Source organism: Thamnophis sirtalis, unplaced genomic scaffold, assembly GCF_051295495.1.
Source record: "Thamnophis sirtalis isolate CommonGarterSnake01/CBP01778 unplaced genomic scaffold, rThaSir2_p1.2 scaffold_6, whole genome shotgun sequence".
NCBI lineage: Eukaryota > Metazoa > Chordata > Lepidosauria > Squamata > Natricidae > Thamnophis > Thamnophis sirtalis.
Window position 1 is genome coordinate 128,719,315 of NW_028261386.1, and position 19,378 is coordinate 128,738,692.

General features: G+C 41.6%; 1 protein-coding gene across 10 annotated transcripts in view; it reads left to right on the top strand.

The window, feature by feature from the left end:
* KHDRBS2 (KH RNA binding domain containing, signal transduction associated 2) overlaps positions 1 to 19,378 on the top strand; it is a 466,489-nt gene that overhangs the window by 399,426 nt on the left and 47,685 nt on the right. For 6 of the 10 annotated variants that reach the window (XR_015697103.1, XR_015697106.1, XR_015697105.1 and 3 more), the window contains exons 8-9: positions 6,082 to 6,140; positions 17,921 to 18,098. Coding sequence is in view for 2 of the 10 variants with exons in the window: in XM_087718932.1 (XP_087575058.1) it covers positions 6,082 to 6,140; positions 17,921 to 18,018 (157 nt within the window). In the remaining 8 variants the exon portion in view is untranslated. Of the gene's footprint in view, positions 1 to 6,081; positions 6,141 to 17,920; positions 18,771 to 19,378 lie in introns of those variants that run through there. The other 4 variants (XR_015697109.1, XR_015697108.1, XM_087718932.1 and 1 more) reach the window with 3 other exon arrangements.

Consider the following 19,378-nt stretch of genomic DNA (forward strand, 5'->3'; position numbering starts at 1 on the left):
CTCTCAAGTACCCAGGTGCAAACCGGCTGAATCCCACCACTGAAGGAAATACTTAAAAAGTAGAGAGTAGGCTTAAGAGAAGTTTAAGGGACAGCCATTTTTTTTCCAGGGCCCTACATGGTATAGATTGGCGAAGGTGCCCTTCCCATTAGTAAACTGTTAATGACATCAGCATCCACCAATGCTGTCTTTCTCTGGCGATTCCTCTGAACACACATCAAATATTAGCACATTGATCAAATGTGACATCCAGAATGAGAGGCAGTAATTCCAAGAGTGGCATGGGATGGAGAGAAATGGCTTTTTTCTCCACCATCTGGATGCTATGTGTCCATTACTCCAGCCACTTTGCATGCTCTTTAACCCTGCCACGCCATCTGTAAGGTGTCAGAACCCATTGTAAGTGCTCTCTCACCCCGACCCCTATTACTCTCTTACTTTCGCTGCCCTCCTCCTTACTCCACAGAGAGGATGTTGCTGGGAAAGGGAGAGTAGTATCTGAAGAGGTGAAGGCTGTCGCTTTGACTTATTCTGCTCCATCTCTTCCCATCACTTGTATCGTATTGTATTGTATTGTATTTGGTTTATTTGTATGCCGCCCTTCTCCAGGAGGGACTCAGGGTGGCAAACAACTCAGGGGGGAAAGGGAACATAAACAACAGTACACATAATTAAAATACACAAAAATCACACAGCCATACCAGTCGAGAGGGGAGGGGAACTCATCAACCCCAGGCCTGCCGGCACAGCCAGGTTTTGACGGCTTTCCGGAAGGCCTGGAGAGAGGTGAGGGTCCGGATCTCCGCGGGGAGTTCATTCCAAAGGGCCGGAGCTGCCACAGAGAAGGCCCTCCCACGGGTAGTAGCCAGATGGCATTGGCTGGTGGACGGAACCCGGAGGAGGCCGACCCTGTGTGATCTAACGGGTCTTTGGGAGGTAATTGGCAGCAGGCGGTCTCTCAAGTACCCAGGTCCAATACCATGAAGGGCTTTATAAGTTACGACTAGCACTTTGAAGCGTATCCGAAGACCGATCGGTAGCCAGTGCAGCTCGGGGAGGATAGGTGTAACGTGGGTGTACCGAGGTGCACCCACAATTGCTCGCGCGGCTGCATTCTGGAGTTGAAGTCTCCGAATACTCTTCAAAGGCTGCCCCATGTAGAGCGCATTGACAGCCTCCTCACTTTCCTCCACTTCCTCATCCCAAATGTGTGGGATAGGAGGGGTTCCTTCACGATGTCATATCTTGAGATTTAGCTGAAGCCTGGGGAAATTTGGGGCTGGGGGTGGGGGGTGGAGGTGGTGTTGGGAAGGGTTTTGTATAATGAAGCATAGGATACTCATAGCCAAAACCATCTCTTTTTCAATCCAACTGAAAGGGAGAGGGGGGAAAAATACAGAAGACATTTTTAGCAGGCCATTAATTTCAAGATTTTGAACCGGTATGGGATGATACCTGCTTGTTTGTTTATGTCTCTGTGTATGTGTATTTGTGTGTATGTGGGGTTTTTTGTGTGTATGAGGTGGCGCAGTGGTACTTCAGCTGACTGTGATCTGCAGTTCGGCTGTTCAAATCTCACCGGCTCAGGGTTGACTCAGCCTTCCATCCTTCTGAGGTGGGTGAAATGAGGACCCGGACTGTGGGGGCAAGTTGCTGACTCTGTAAACCACTTAGAGAGGGCTGAAAGCCCTATGAAGCGGTATATAAGTCTAATTAATAAATAAATAGATTTACCCAGCGGCCCTTCGCTCTTCCTTAGGCAATCCCTTTCCTTTTTTAAAAAACATTATCCTTTCTTAACTGTCTCTTTCCCTGACTTTTAGGTTTTTTTCAGTCTGTCTTCTGGTTTTCATCTCTTTCAGATGCTACCCCCACTTTCATTCATTCTATTCCCATGTCAAAAAAACAATAAGTGGTGGGTTTTTTTTGCTTTTTTATCTCTATCTCATCTCGTATTGAATCTATTTTGCTACATGAGTGGATCTGAGATAGAATAGCAGAGACCTTTTCCCTACTTCTTCTATCCTTAAAGAAAAGAAAAATGGCAGAGAAAGGAAAAATGCTGGTAGACAGTATAGGAGACACACGCAGGAATTAGCAAACTTCCTTCTGTTAAGCAAACATTCGTCTAGTAAAATGAAGTCATGGATGGTGATGGTGGTGGTGGTGGTAATGATCATATAGTATAGTGTTCTGACCCCCTCCTCAGTCCAGTAACGAATGCCGAGACAAGCTTAACTGGAATGTACTTTATTAGCAAGACACCAAAACCTCGGTGGCTGAAAGCCAAGCATAACAAACAGATAAGGATCTTGGCAGCAACTCAGACAAGCCTTGGCAGAAATCCTGTCCTTTCATTAATACTGTTCACTGGAGCTTAACATGTAGCCATCACGGTCTATGAATAGCTATTCTACTACACACTCCCAACAATCTTGACTCCAATTCATACTTTATGAAATATATCTATTCCTTTAATTTCTAATGAAAGAGAAAGAGTGGCAGAACTGGGGAAGGAGTCAAAAGAGGAATCAGCCTAGAATCTCTACATAGCCATAAACAGACTTAAGTTCAACCCCTTTTAAATTCCGTTGACCCTTATCTAGCATCAAAATAGACTCTGCTAATTGAGTAGATTCCTGTGCAGAACCATAAGAAATAATAAATGAGTTTAATCAGAACTTCACATGTAGCCCTGGTCTTTCATGGCTGAAAATACCCTTCAATTTCTTACGTATATTCTTTAATTCCACTCCACAAGATCAGACCACTTTCGTTCAGATCTGTTGTATTCGACTATTAATTTCACAAATAGGCAACGTATCTTTTTTTCCCTTTCATTCAGTCATCTCATGTATATTTCAAGCTATTGTAATGTTCTATTCTTACATTCCAAGCCACAGTCTTCCATATGACAATTAGAAAAAAAATATGGAAGTCAGTATTTTTTCTCAAAACAATCCATGCGTATCCTCCGTATATTTCATAAGCATGAAATAATAGATGCAACTAGAAAGAAAATAACAGATATGACTAAGGCGTAGGTTAGTTTAGTTTAGTTTATTATCATTGCACGTCGTACAATGAAATTAAACGCCATCTTCAGTGTACATTATAACTATAAAAATAAAAACACAGACATACATCCTTCACATGCTGTATAACTGAAATTGAAAACCTGATATTGCATTAATATTGCACTATACCGTTGAATTCAATATAGTTACTGCCCTGGGATAGAAGCTGTTTTTCAATCTATTTGTCCTTGTTTTTATTATCCTGAACAATCTGCTGGATGGTAATAGTTAAAAAAAAAAAGGGGTGCCCAGAATGAGATGGATCTTTAAGAATGTTTTGAACTTTCTTAAGCAACGGGAGCTATAAAGTAATTAAAAACCAGAAACTAGGAGATTGTGAATTCTACTTTTGCATTAGATACAAAGCCAATTGTTTGAACTGTTGGAAGAAATGTCCTTCTGGGTTCGGCTCCAAGTGGGGAAAAAGACACTGGAGACATGGAGGCTGCTTGGAAAGATGGTTTATTGGTGGACAGGACCACATGGCTTGAGCCCTGAACAGAAAAGGTGATCACATGCTTCAATGTTGGGTGGAGAAGAAGAGAGAGCGAAGAAGGGGTTTGCAGGGTTTTTTATAATCTGTTCGGTCCCACCTATCTGTTTCCTGTTCCTGTGCGAGCAATGTATTCTGATTGGTTGTCAGACTCGCATGGGGCAATGCAGGGGCAACTCTCTAGGCTGTGTTTTTGAATCCAGATTTGGTTGAGTTCTCAGATGCCTTGTGGTGAGTGGGTAAAGGCTAACCATGCCTTAATCCCGTCACCCTGCAGCTGAAGGGGAGAACTCTTTATTATGTAAAGGGACTGGCTTGGGCATCTTAATGGCCCATTGACAAAAGCGGGTAGGCAGGAAGCTGCAGGGAGCTACTTTGTCTTTAAAACATGTTTCTCCCTTTTCACATTCAGGGAAATATAATATTCTGCCTTTTCAATATTTCCTAGGATATTTCATTTTTCTAGGAGAGGGGTGGGTTTTAACTTCCTACAGACTTTACACCAGTCACTGTCTTGCAGCCCCAGGAACGAGGCAATGGCAAGCTACTTCTGAAGAACCTTGCCAAGAAAACTGGAGGGACTAATCCAGACACTCACCAGCAGACATTGTCTGGGAGGCAATAAAAAGAATGGAGTTGTCCTATCAATTCCTTTTGCATCTTATTGTTATTAGATTTTTATCCTGCCTTTTTCAGTATCTGGCCATCTCAAGGTAGCAACCAGACCTAATTCTCCTGCCTCCGATTTCCCCCACAGCAACCACCTTGTGAGGTAGATTGTGCTGAGAGAGAACAACTAACCCAAAGTCACACAGCTGGTTTCATCGCCTAAGGAAGTCCTAGAACAGTGGTTCCCAAACTTGGCAACTTTAAGACTTGTGGACTTCAACACCCAGAGTTCTCCAGCCAGAAGAGCTAGCTGGAGAATTCTGGGAGTTGAAGTCCACAAGTCTTAAAGTTGCCAAGTTTGGGAACCACTGGCCTAGAACTCACTGTCACCTGGTTGACAATGGTTTCCACGCCAGCATCTTCACTGCTAAACCGAACTGTCTCTGAGACGGCTAGCATTTTTCTCACATGCATTGATATAAGTTGAAGGTAGTCTGAAATCCACGTTGGGATTTGAACCCATGTTGGAGCCATGGATTTTCAATCAGGTTAATGATGTGGACCACTGGTTTCAAAATAATTCTGAATCTAATCTAAAACAGAGTCCCCCTTTTAAGCCATTTATTGTAGCATGTAAGCAGTTCAACATGTATAACTTGAGTTAACCTATTATCAACTACATACAAAGTAATTGTGATTTCTTGGTGTTTCTATAAAGAAAATCCTATGAGTAGTTATGAGATGTTACATGTTATGAGTTATTGAGATGTGCTATTTTGCTGAGGTATTAGTCAGACTGGTGGGTTTTTTTCCAGAACACAAAACATTTGCAGTATATTTGTATGGAGATCCATGTCTGTTTTCCCAATCAAAGCAAAGAATAGAAATAAGACTCTGAATACCGTACAATTACAATTGTGGCAGTTTATTTTGATTGTAATTACTCAATAAATAACCGTGATTCAGGAAGTTTCACGTACAAACAAAGCCAGATAGATTATTGGTTTCAGAAAACCAAGCACAATTTTATGTAATGAACCTTAAAGTTTGCTTATTATAGTTTGTGTTACTAACACGAGCTTGTGTAAAAGGCAGGGCTCCCAAACTCATGAATACCAGCAGAGAAGAAGAATGACAGGGAATATTACTCTTACTAGAGATAAGAGATCCTACTGTGAAAACTGTTTTTTCCTGCTATTTCTGATTCCCTTACTGATGCTAGCAACCTTTCCAACATTATTAAAATGTAAGATTTGTATCCCCAAATTGTCCTTTGTGCTGCTAACGTATTTGCTACATCGTGGTGCTCAGATTTCTTCTACAATTTTTATTTGGGGGAAATTTATTAGAAAAGATGATGATGGCAATGAATTTTAAATCCTTCCAATCCTTCCCAGGGATTGGAATCTAATGTGAGTTTTTCCCATGGCACCTGAAAAATCCCTTGTAGCATGCAAATGTCCCAAGATCCTCAAGGTTGCATTTTACACCGGAAAGATGCACACCTCTAGATATTGTAACTGTGTCGTTCAAATGTGTAATTGATGTTTTTTAGTTCAGGTTAACTGAGAATGAAAAAAAAAACACATGATGACATAAATAATGTTCTGGAAAACTGACGGGGAAGATACAAAATGAGTATCCCACGTGTTTCTCTTGAAAGCACCGTTGCTACGACATTTGTTTTTATTTAAGAGGCAAAGAGGGCCGATGGAAAAGGCTGTGTTTTGTGTTCACTTCTTTTTTTTAAATTCAGTTTTCTCTCTCAAAATACAGATAATAATTCACCATTGTAGCTTTTAATAAAAGGAGTGAGGGAGAAAAATAGCAAGTTTAGTTAATGTTTTGTTTCAATTGAGCCATTTTCCCTTTGCAATAACTCGCTGTCTAAATCTATTGCAGTCTCCCTGAATATTATGACTATGGTCATGGAACAAGTGAAGATGCCTATGACAGCTACGGTAAGGCTTGATCTATTTTTGGTAAATGTGTGAAATCAGAAAAGCAATCATTCAGTGACAACCCAAAATTACTTGTACGTTCTCTCTTCCTGCTCTCCCGGAGGGCAGGCTAAGCTGATTTATGTCATTCTGAAGTCAAATGTAACTTGTGGAATTGAGGTCACAAAACCAAACAAATCCGTTTTGATCAGAGGTCTTCAATGACGTTAATCACAGCGGGTAGGGTCAGTATTCAAAAGCGATAGTGAAAATGCCGCTTAACGTGCAAATCTATTGCATGGTGAACAAGCACCAGATTTAGTGATGCTACTGATATAACAGCAACTTTATACGTACTTGGCTATCTCATATTACTGTTCTCAATAGAAAGCAAGATTTCATGGGCTAGGAGGCTACGGCACAGAGGTGGGTTCCTACCGTTTCGCACCGGTTCGGTAGAACCGGTTGGTCAAATCTACCGAACCATTGAGAGGAGGTTCCACTGGTGGACCCGGAAGTAAGTTCCAGAACGCCTGTAGAGGGGAAGGAAAAGATGACGTTGACTAGTGAAATATGTAGTGGTCCATGTGTATTCTATATAATCCCCCATTAGTGTATATGGGTTACAGTGAGTTTTTTCAGAATGATAAAAAATAAATAAATTGTAAAGGAAATCTCGCTAAGCCTATATCTATCCCAAAAGATGTAAAGGAAAGCTACAGTCTAGCAAATAAGACTGTAAATATACTACCCCACCCACAACTCTTTAAAGTAGATATTTCATGAATCCAGGAAAAGGGTGCCGCTGCTTTAAAAAGTACCAAGTAGATCAGAGGTGGGTTCCTACCAGTTCGCACCTATTCAGTAGAACCAGTTCGTCAAATCTACCGAACCTGTTAGAAGAGGTTCCACCAGTGGACCCGGAAGGCAGGCCACACCTACAGAAGAGGTTCCAAAAAAATTTGAAACCCACCACTGAAGTAGATGCTGTGGGCTTTACATTCCTATATATTCAAAAACAGTGCATAGCCCTAACAAACATTATTGTTTAATGAATTTAAGTTGTTGCCACTGCTTTGAAGTTAAATTCAGATGTATGGATGCCTCTTTCTTTTCTGTGTAATTTATACCTCTATCTTGACTGGGAATGCTGACATATTCTTGGCCACTCCCACCCGGTCACATGGCCGGCAAGCTACTCCCACAAAGCATGCCACACCCACAGAGTAGGTTCCAAATTTTTTTTTGAAACCCACCACTGCTACAGTAGTATTTTCTATTGCTTTACTGGTTATCATGTAAATACGGACTACTTTCCATTTGAGCAAATTGGCCCCACTGGTTTCCCAAAGCTACAAAACTATTCACTGTTTAGAATTGATAAGAGTCAGAGAGAGGTTCGATCCAGCTGAGGTTAAATATTTGAAATTCAATTGATTTCATTAAAAAAAAAAGATTGAAGCATGTGCTTAATTCTTCCCTTGAACTGTCAGTTGAATATAGCCTAAAGCAGGGGTGTCAAGGTCACGCCGTCACAACATTGTCACGACATCATCACATTACGTATTGTGACTTTATTCCCTTCGCTAAACTGGGTGTGGGCGTGGCCAGCGCGGGGCGCATCGAGCCCACGGGTCGCGAGTTTGACAGCCCTTGTCCAAAGCAATTCCAACATGGCCACTTTTTCCTTCCCTCCCATAGTAAAGCTCTGTTTTTGCAGTAACAGAAATTATCAAGGTTTCTACCACCCTTCGAAGTAGTTTTTTTGAGGTGATTTCACCTTCTCTGAGTTTGAGATTTTTCTCCAGTCTCAACCGGGGAGATGTAATGTTACTCCTGCTTTATCACCTGCAACCGGATTATTGCAGCTTTAAAGTTCTGAACTTGGAATTGTTTGTGTCTTTCTGAGTTTTGGGGGAAAAAATCCATGCAACATATTGCCAGTGAAAATCAAAATATTTCCTATGCTTTAGAAGCTGTAAATTACTTTAATTTTAACTAACATTTCAACACTATGTTATAATATTTTCTCCCTGGGTTTTTTGTTAAAGAGCCAGGGGGAAATACTTTTGGTTTTGTTCTATTGGAACGAAGAATCTTAAAACAGTGTTCCTCAACCTTGGCAACTTGAAGATGACTGGACTTCAACTCCCAGAATTCCCCAGCCAGCGAATTCGCTGGCTGGGGAATTCTGGGAGTTGAAGTCCAGACATCTTCAAGTTGCCAAGGTTGAGAAACACTGTCTTAAAATATTGCAAGTGAATAAACCATCTCTAAACATAAACGGAAGAAGGCAAATGATGCTCAAATATTCCTGTAGGTTGAGTTTCATTATGTTTGTTGGAGTGTGGATCTATATGTGTCCTATGTAGCTTTATTTCTTTCACACTTGACTTAGAATTGTGATTTCCTAATAGATCAGTGTCAATGATACCGGCAAATGAAAAATGGCATCGTATCTTCCACATGTAATATCAAATGAATCCGTAAAGCCACAAGACAATGACAATGAACTATAGTTGAACTCCTGAGTCCACTGGGCATTTGTGTTTTCTTTCCTGAACTCTTCCCACTTTCCATTTCTCCATTTCTTGTGATGGCCTCTGTCTAATTTATTTCAGTTTATCCTCCTGTCCTTGTCTTCCTTTCCCTTGTGTGCAACTGAGATCCGTTTCAGTAAATAAGTAGATACGATAGTGTTCAATCTGTGGCTCAGAGGTGGGTTCCTACCAGTTCGCACCTATTCGGTAGAACCGGTTTCGTCAAATCTACCGAACCGGTTAGAAAAGGTTCCACCAGTGGACCCAGAAAGCAGGCCACACCTACAGAAGAGGTTCCAAAAAATTTTGAAACCCACTGACACACACACACACACACAGACAGACTGACACACACAGAGAGAGAAAAAGAGAGAGAAAGAAAGGAAGAAAGAAAGAAGAAAAAAGAAAGAAAAAGAGTGAGAGAGAGATGAAAGAAAAAAAGAAAAAAGGGACAGAGAGACAAAAGGAAGGAGAGAGAGAGAGGGAGAGAGAGAGAGAGAGAGAATGGCCGGCAAGCCACTCCCACCAGGTCACATCGCCGGCAAGCCACTCCCACAAAGGAGGCCACACCCACAGAGTAGGTTCCAAAAATTTTTGAAACCCACCCAACAGTCACACAATGCGAGCGGGGAAGGGAACTCATCAACCCCAGGCCTGTTGGAACAGCCAGGTTTTAACGGCTTTACGGAAAGCCTGAAGGGAGGTGAGGGTCCGGATCTCCGCGGGGAGTTCGTTCCAAAGGGCTGGAGCAGCCACAGAGAAGGCCCTTCTCCGGGTGGTCGCCAATCGACGGTAGATGGAATCCGGAGGAGGCCTAATCTGTGGGATCTAATGGGTCTTTGGGAGGTAATTGGCAGCAGGCTGTCTCTCAAGTACCCAGGTCCGATACCATGAAGGGCTTTATAATGACGACAGATAAATAATACTGCTTAAAGGGAAATTTGGCAGAAATTCTTACAGGAATGAGGAACCTACAACCTTACAAATGTTATAAAGTCCCAACGTCTAGAATAACCTGTGTCTAATGTGGACTGTATAGGGCTAGACTACTATAAGAGCCGAGGTGGCGCAGTGGTTAGGGTGCAGTACTGCAGGCCAGCTGACTGTTATCTGCAGTTCAGCGGTTCAAATCTCACCGGCTCAAGGTTGACTCAGCCTTCCATCCTTCCGAGGTGGGTGAAATGAGGACCCGGATTGTTGGGGGCGATATGCTGACTCTGTAAACTGCTTAGAGAGGGCTGAAAGCCCTATGAAGCGGTATATAAGTCTAACTGCTATTGCTATAAGAGTAACAAGGTTTTGATCCTTTGCAAATACATTTTCTGTAGTTAAACCCAATAGTAGTACTTAAAAATATACCAACTGTACAACATGGGGTAAAGCAGTTTAAGTAGTTCCAACCAAAAATTTATATCCAAAAATCTCATTTTTTTGATTTGTGGTCAGTTACATCCGATTAGTTAATTGGGAAATGGTAACTAAGTTCCAGAAGATAGCATCACAATGCACTTTGGAGTTTTGTGTTCAGGAGTTTTATTCGAAGCAATAAGCACCAGTTGTTATTATTATATAGCTTACCAGCAGAGACAGAACAACCTTTTTCTTCTAAAGTTCTCTTGAATGGTGACTTGTTTTTTTTTCCCAGCAGCAATGCAAGCAGCAGGTTATGCCATCCTGCTTCAGCATTGACCATGCTGGGAGGCTGCTGGGAACTATGGTTTGACAGCGTCTGCAGGATTTTCCATTCTTGCTCCATTAGTTAGAAAATAGTGATAAAAGTAACCAAATGACATGTTTCTTTATATCGGTAAAGATGCCTGATAGGACCAAAATGATCAAACAGGGATAAAAATGGAGGAAATCTCATTATCAGAGGAAAGGAGGGAAGGGAGTTTAAAGGAAATGGCAGGTTGTTGCAGAAAAGAGCAGCATGAATTGTAAATATGGGCAGCATTATAATATGCTTGTCAAGAAACGGTGCAAAAAGGCAATGTGCTCAGAGAGCTGAATCTTCTCTCAAAGTGCATTTAATATTTAAACTGAAGATAGCAGCAGGTGAGACAGGTAAAAACTAGGCTGGGATCAATCCAAAAGTTTGCACTAGCACTGAGAACCCACAAACAATATTTCCGACTGAGTGTTAGACTCTCTCCTCTGTCCTGTAATGAATGCCGAGACAAGCTTAACTGGAATGTACTTTAATAGCAAGAAACCAACACCTCGGTGGCTGAAAGCCAAGCAGAACAAACAGATAAGGACCTTGGCAGCAGCTCAGACAAACTCAGGCAGCAATAAACACAGATAAGGCTTGGCAGCAATCCAGCCTGCCAAGCTCACACAAAGCTCTCCAACATTCGATTCTGTGTTGACTTCTGCAAAGAGGGCGTGTGCACAAGTAGCCTTTTTTATAGTCTGGAGAGGAGCCTAATGACCATCCGCTGAGTGCAATTACCTCCTGTAATTGCGTAATTGTTCCTGACGCCTAGTAGCTCTTCGATGGCGTGCATCCAGGAACAACTCACTACTGACATCTGGATCACACTCCCTTGTCTCCTCCCCTCTGGTCCAAGGCTCAGGTGCCTCCTGGTGGCCAACCAGCCTCTCTGCGCCCTGCTCGGAGTCGGAACCCTGTCCAGGGTCCTACACATCCCCCAGAGCCGACTCATAGGGCCCCTCGCTGTCGGAGTCTGGTGGCAGCTCCAATGGCTCCTGCTGGGCCACAACAGAAACCACAATTAGTTCATGCATCACAACAGTTGGTATAATTCCTCTGAAAGTAGAAACGGCATGCACCTATCATGGTTGTTACAACATATAAAAACCATTTTGCTGCCCTTCAACTCCACATGTTTGCTTATCCCCTGCTAACCCTGTCCAAATTGGTGGCTGTCACTTCATCCTGTCATAGCACATTGTATTGTTTTAACTCTGCATTTTGTAGAAAATGTTGTCTTCATTTAACCAATAGAATTGGGACCAGAAAATCTGTCGCTATGAAGTGTGGTTATAAAATGAAAAAAAATCATGCGACTGCACAAACCTAGCAGAGGCCATTCTGGTATTTCTGTAGTCATGAAGCAAACCACATACACACAGTCATTAAATGTGACATTATATGACCTTGAGTTGTGACTTCCTACTGGCTTTCCCACTGATGTTGTTTATGGAAAGGTGGCAGGGATGTCACAATTGGAAATCCTGTCCTTGTGCGACGCAGTGGCCCTTGTAAGGGTGTGCCAGCTACCAAGTGCCCAAATTGTGATCATGTGACTACAAGGCAATAGCAATAGCAATAGCAGTTAGACTTATATACCGCTTCATAGGGCATTCAGCCCTCTCTAAGCGGTTTACAGAGTCAGCATATCGCCCCCAACAACAATCTGGGTCCGCATTTTACCCACCTCGGAAGGATGGAAGGCTGAGTCAACCTTGAGCCAGTGAGATTAGAACCGCTGAACTGCAGATAACAGTCAGCTGAAGTGGCCTGCAGTACTGCACCCTAACCACTGCGCCACCTCGGCACACTGCAGCAGCCTCGATTTTGAGGACCAGTTGCAAATCTCCTCATTCAGGACCACCGTAACTTTGAACAGTTGTTGAACAAGTAATCACTAAGTGAGGTCAACCTGTAGTTCCTTTCATCTATTCTCCAAAGCATCTGAAGGCAGAACAAGAAGCAGATAGATAGAAACTTATCAAGGAGAGACCCAACCTAGAACTAAGGAGAACTTTCTTGACAGAACCATTAATCGGTGAAATTAATCCACTGTCGGTAGTCGTGGGTGCTTCCTGACTGCAGGTTCTTAAGAAGAGATTGGACAACCATTTGTCCAGAATTGTATAGGGGGTCTTCTAGACCAGGGGTCTCCAACCTTGGCAATGTTAAGCTTGGCGGACTTCAACTCCCAGAATCCCCCAGGCAGCTTTGCCAACTCTATTATTCTCTTATTCGTCTGTCCTGAATCTTTCACAGCTTCACAGCTGTCCTGAACACTCTGGTCCTCTTGTCTTTCTCTTAACCGATATTGTTCCCCAGTTAAAATCCTCCCTGTAGAAGACTTGGTACAACCCCTTATTAAATTGGTTGCCATTTTCTTCACTTTTTTTATAAAGAAATGTAGTAAGAAAAATAATTGCACGAAGGGGGAGAATTTGCATAGATTGAATTTCCGTCTGTTATGCAGCTCTTAAAGCCCGTGTCTTTTCTTTTCTCTCCAAAATTACCCCAACCTTGAGCAATAGAGCACATTATGCTTTCATCCTCCTACAACAGAAGTTGTCATTCTTCGCATCCTGTCTGTAATTCTGGGCACATGACAAGTCTAATCTTCAGCATTTTGAATCAGAAGAAGGGGGAGGAATTGAATGTTCGGGTCAAACAGATCTCAAGCAATGCTAGGGGAAAAAATAATAATAATGTATTCACAATAACATTTCAACATGCCTCACACATTTCAAGTTCTGCATAGGAAGTTGTTCAAAAGAAGCAACTCCTACTCCCCCAAATGTCTTCCTGTCACATCTTTTCTGTGACAAAGAAAGTTGTGATCTCCTTTGAAAGAACAATCACCCGAAGGAAAGAAACTTTCTGTGAAGGGAAATAAGGAGATGCGGAGAGATTAAATCCAATCCAATTTAGGGTTCTCTTTGCAAGGCAGAACTCTATCCTGGCAGATTTGGGTCTAGATTTTCAATATATTTGCTGTTGTTGTTAGTTGCAAAGTTGTGTCCGACCCATCACGACCCCATGGACAATGTTCCTCCAGGAGGTCCTGGCCTCTACCATCTTCTAGAGTCCATTGAAGCTCACACCGACTGCTTCGGCGACTCCATCCACCCACCTCATTCTCTGTCGTTCCCTTCTTCTTTTGTCCCCTCAATCTTTCCCAGCATTAGGCTCTTCTCCAGCGAGTCCTTCCTTCTCTATCCAGACATAAATTGTCTGAGGCATTTAGATTGTCTTCATTTTGAGAGTGGATAAAGCTGCTAGATTCTTGATTTTTGTCCTTTTACAGCCAAATTATAATCCACCTCACAACAAGGTTTGTGCAGCTGCTTTTTCTTTCTTGCAAGTCCCATGGTCTGTCCAGGAAATGCTAAAAAGTAGAGACAGGGTTGGCTAGAGGCATCTATAGGTGTTCTGACCCCGCCTCTTCGTACACCAAAGCACGCCGAGACAAAGATACTGCAAGGATTTATTAACACACAGACTAGACCTTGGCAGCAATACAGCACAGACTAACCTTGGTAGCAATCCAGCCTGCCAAGAATTGGAGTTCTCCAATTCTAGAGAATATGTTGACTTCTGCAAAGGGCGTGTGCCCAATCATTCCTTTTATAGTCTTGAGAGGAGCCTAATTACCACCAGCTGAGTGCAATTATCTCATGTAACTGCGTAACTGTTCTTTACGCCTATTAGCCCTCCGTTACCTAGATACACCCATATTACACCTATCCTCCGCGAGCTGCACTGGCTCCCTATTGGTCTCCGGACGTGCTTCAAGGTGCTAGTCGTTACTTTTAAAGCCCTACATGGTTTAGGACCTGGCTACCTGAGAGACCGCCTCCTGCCTTCTCTGTAGCTGCTCCGGCCCTATGGAACGATCTTCCCGTAGAGATCCGGACCCTTACCACTCTTCTGGCCTTCCGTAAAGCCACTAAGACCTGGCTGTTTCGGCAGGCCTGGGGCTGTTGAGTAGTATCCAGCCCCACTCCAACTGTATGCATGTTGTTGAAATTTTAATGTTTGTATCCTTATTTTAAATTTTTAATATATGTTTCTTGTCTTGTCTGTAAGCCGCCCAGAGTCCCAAGGGAGTGGGCGGCATACAAATGTTAATAAATCTAAATCTAAATCTAAAATGCAAAGCTTAGGAACGGGATGAAGGAAAGGGATGGAAAACAATCACAGAAGCTAAAAACTGGGCTCTAGAAAAACTCAGCTAAGTATTTCGCGTATTTTCCTTGTCAAATAAAGTCTGTCAACATCACTGCAAGGATATTGAATGAATGAGGAGCAGGATTCATTTAGTGGTGGGTTTCCATTTTTTTTTACTATCAGTTTGTTCGCCTGCATGCAATGCTTCTGCCTATGAGCATAAGAGTCCGGCAAGTGGGCAGAGCCTCCTCCTGCTGCCACTACCAGTTCACTCGAACTGGGCCGGACTGGGAGCAACCCACCTCTGGATTCCTTCTCATTATTTTTCTTGCCTGGCTCTCCAGGGCTTTAGCAATAGCAGTAGCAGGTAAAATTCTTACTGTTTTTTTAATCAACAGAACTGGCATAAAGGTAATTAAGGCTGCAGTCCCTCGCATTTTACCTGCCAGAAAATCTTGTTTTATTCACGGGAGTGACTTTTGGGTGTAAAATTACACTGTAAATTCTAGAAATAGCAATAGTCATTGAAGCATAGTACTAAGTACGTCTAATCAGAAGCACATCCTATTACATTCAGTCATAACTAGGCAAGGAATAGCGTCAGTATATAGACCAAAGATTCTGACCGAGATGATGGAGTGTGCAGATTTTTCTCAACAAACAAATGGTCCCTTCATAGAAGAAAGCTTGTTTTCCTGTCCGGTTTCTGAAACACTTTATTTTAAATTGTTTTCATTGTATATGTGGATGTTGTAAGCCACCAAGAATTTTTCAGAATGACAGGTCATAATAAATTAAGATAATAATAATAATTAATATTTTTAAGTAGCTGTTTTTAAAGTATAAGAAAATTAGATGTCCATGCTCCGGTTCTTTTTAATAAAACCATTTAAGAATGAAAAGTTATGCTAATATTTTGCAAGCGATATCACAGAACATTGTTATACTCATTGTTTAGAAATTCTTTTCAACATAAATTAATATTTCAGATTATTATGTTTAATTGGATATAGTTTATCTAAAAGACTATCTTTTTTATGCAGAGCCATAAACTAGGTCTGCACTGCCCCCCTATTAATGTATTTAATGTATTTCTAGGATGAAATTAGCTGTTATTTTGCTCCTCACAGTGATTTAACAATTTTGGGCAAGTGCAGAAGAGGCATGTTTATTGAGCCAATACTGTCTGGAAATCTTTCAGCTACATTATACATACTGATAGTCCTCAACGTACAACCACAAATGAGTCCAAAATTTCCAATGTTAAGTGAGTTTTGCCCCATTTTATGATCTTTCTGGCCACAGTTCTTAAATAAACCACTGCAGTTCTTAAGTTAGTCCCATGATTGTTAAGTGAATCTGGTTTCCCCGTTGACTTTGCTTGTTGGAAAGTTACAAAAGATGATCACATGGCCTCAGGACACTGCAACCATCATAAATAAGTGCCAGTTGCCAACCATCCGAATTTTGGTCATGTGACCAATGGTTCACCGACAAAAGGGCGCCCGACAAAAGCACGCCAGACTAAACCGCGGTGACAAAACCGCGAGTTCTGAACCGCGCCGACGAATGAGCGCTGAAGCGCGCTGACAACAGCGCGCTGACAGAAGCGCGCTCTAACCCTAAACCTAACCCTAACCCTTAACCTAAACCTAACCCTAAACCTAACCCTAAACCTAAACCTAACTCTAACCCTAAACCTAACCCTTACCTTAACTTAAATCGCGCTTCTGTCGGCACGCTGTTGTCAGAGCGCTGTTGTCGTGCACGCATTTGTCGAGTCACGGTGACCAATAGGATGCTGCAGTGGGTGTAAATGTAACATACAGTCATGAATCACCTTTTTCAGTGCCGTCCCTAAACAGTCTCTAAACAAATGGTTGTAAATTGTTGATTGCCTGTATCTGATAAGACAGAGAAAAGTGGGTGCTAATAAAATAACAATGATAGTAACATCACTAAGAGCTAATGCAGAGAACCAGTCTATTGTCATTGTAGCAGTGGTGGGATTCAAATAAGTTAACAACTGGTTCTCTGCCCTAATGACCAGCAGGGTAGGTGGGGCTTGGTGGTCATGTGACTGGGTGGGCATGGCCAACTCAACGTCACTCACGTTGATGGGCGCTTCACCTTAGCTGTTACAATGTAATAAGGGTTAACCAGAGAGGCAGGGCAATAAAGATTAGGCTAGAAACAACACCAGAATGTTTCCTTCCTGCCTTTCTTACAGAATTAACCCTGTAAAGTGGAAAAAACCAAAATGAGATTTCTTCCAACAACCGGTTCTCCGAACTGCTTAGAAAGTTACCAATTGATTCTCCCAAATAGGTGCGAACTGGCTGAATCCCATCACTGCATTGTAGTAACCTATAGCAGTCTCTCTTTCCCTCCCTCTCCCTCCCTCCTTCCTTCCTTCTCTCTCTCTCTCTCTCTCTCTCTCTCTCTCTCTCTCTCTCTCTCTCTCTCTGTCTGTCTCTCTGTATTTTAATAGACTTTTCTGTGTACACAGAATTATCTGCTTGTATTAGAAAGCCCACTGTAATATTATCTAAGTTTCCCATCATTTCCACTGTGCTTTTTAAGTTAAATGAGAAAACACATGATCATTCATCTTTCAGTTCCCCCCTTCTGACTCAATTCCTGATCCAGTTATTCAGACCACATTAGAAACTCAGGCATGAAATAAGTTTGTTTGCAACAGGCAAAAATCAAAGAGTGGGGATTTTTTTCCCCCAGAGTTGATAGTTTTGCAAAAACATTGATTGTTTACATGCGCCGGAAATTGGAAGAAAGAGCGTTTGTTTGGTCTTGAATGAGAGCTTTCTTTCATTAGCAGTTGGATCTTAGAGACCACTGGCTGGCTTCGTATTTTTGGTTCCACCACAAAACCGCGTTCGACTAAAGCGCGCTCGACGAAACCGCGTAGCTGACGTCATCACAGCACGACGAAAAAAGCACGCCGTAAACGCTAAAGCTAAAATTAACCCCTAAACCTAAACCTAACCCCCCTAAACCTAATCCTAAACCTAACCCTTAACCTAACCCTAAACCTAACCCTAAACCTAATCCTAAACCTAACCCTTAACCTAACCCTAAACCTAACCCTAACCCTTAACCTAAACCTAACCCTTAACCTAACCCTTACCTTAACTTAAATTGGCTTGCTTTCAAAGCGCTATTTAAAGCGCCCTTTTTTCTCCGCGGTCGCTGTTGTCGCCCTGCTGATGACGTCAGCGATGCGGTTTAATCGGGCGCGGTTTAGTGGAGCACGGTTTTGTCGTGCCACAGTATTTTTAATACTTGATGCATGAATAGCTTGATCAGAGCCTTACATCCATGTCTACTAAAATGAAGCAACTTCTTCTTTATTTCGTCTGTTTCAGCTCAAGAAGAATGGACTATAAGCCGTTCCAGTTTAAAAGCCCCAGCTCCCAGGTCAACCAGAGGGAGTTACAGGGAACACCCCTATGGTAGATATTGAAAGATATTCTCCACATCTGTGACCTCAACTTAAAGACAATTAAGAAACCCCTGGTCTCCACGTAAATGGCAACAAGACAAGTAATAGCCCATTTTCTTTTCTATCCTAGGAATTACTGCTTATGATTACCTGTATACTACTTATGTTTCCAGAATGGAGTGAAACTGGCATTAGTATTATTTTTAGGACATGGACTTTAAAAGACTGTTGGCAGTTGTTGACTAAACCTTTCAGAAAGATGATGTTGTTCATGGTTGTTCTTCCTCACTGTTGTGTGTAATTTTAAAGCAAAACAGGAAAAATAAAACAAAAAAAAAGAAGCATGGAGCTGCATCTCTTACGCCCTGTCCCCACACTAAGGTTGAGTTTTTATCTAGGGTTGCTTAAAAAAAAAAATGTAATATGACCTCTCTTTTTTTTTTTTGAACCAGATGATAATCGAGATGTAGATAAGCTGTTTTAACCTGTCTTTTAATCTATGTTAGCTAGATTAAAAAATGCTTAATATTAAGTTTGTAAATTTCATTTTAAATGCTGTTTTAACGGGATTTTGACAACAAGCTGCTACTGTATGGATGTAGCTAACTGAATTTGTCCAGTGTTTTAATCTGTATTTGTTTGGTTTTTTATTATTATTTTTTTAAATCACATAAAGTTCCATGTGTAAGGTTCTCTAAATAGGAAACATAATTTTGTCAAATATGTTTGCCATAACTTGTCAATAAAGCTGAAAACTTTTGTAACAAACTAAATTTGGAATTACGTGTGTTTAGCTTTAAATGCCTGCTTGATTTCTTCTTCAAGAGATGCCTAAATATGTTTTTGATATAAACCCTTTCTTTTACAAAAAAAAAACAAAAATCTCTATATAAATGAACCCAAGTTTGTTTTAAGACGATGTGCAAGACTTAAAAAAAAAATTGTATTAATAGCTTATGGTTGTTAAATAATTTAAAAGCTAACCAACTAAAACGGTGACATGGCTCATGACTAAGAAGACACTAATGTATATAACATGTTAATGGGGGGAAAAAAGTCGTGGCTTTAGAAGAATAAATGGATTTTTAAACTCTCCTCTTAAGTTTGATCTTGCTAAACACACGCTCTGATTGATTCGTTTGTATTAGCCTGTCTCTCGTGAGAATGTAATGGAGTTTAAAGAGGTAAGATTATTGCTTACCAATGCTAGACTGTCTAAATGCTAGATCTTCAACCGCTGAGTTTCCCCATACATTAAATATCCCATTCAACATTGTAAGCATCGCATAGACTCACCTTCTTTCTTTTCACTCCGAGGAGTGTGTCGGCGGTATTTCCGGATTTCTCTAATAACTTGTCTTGACAGTCCAATCATCAGTGT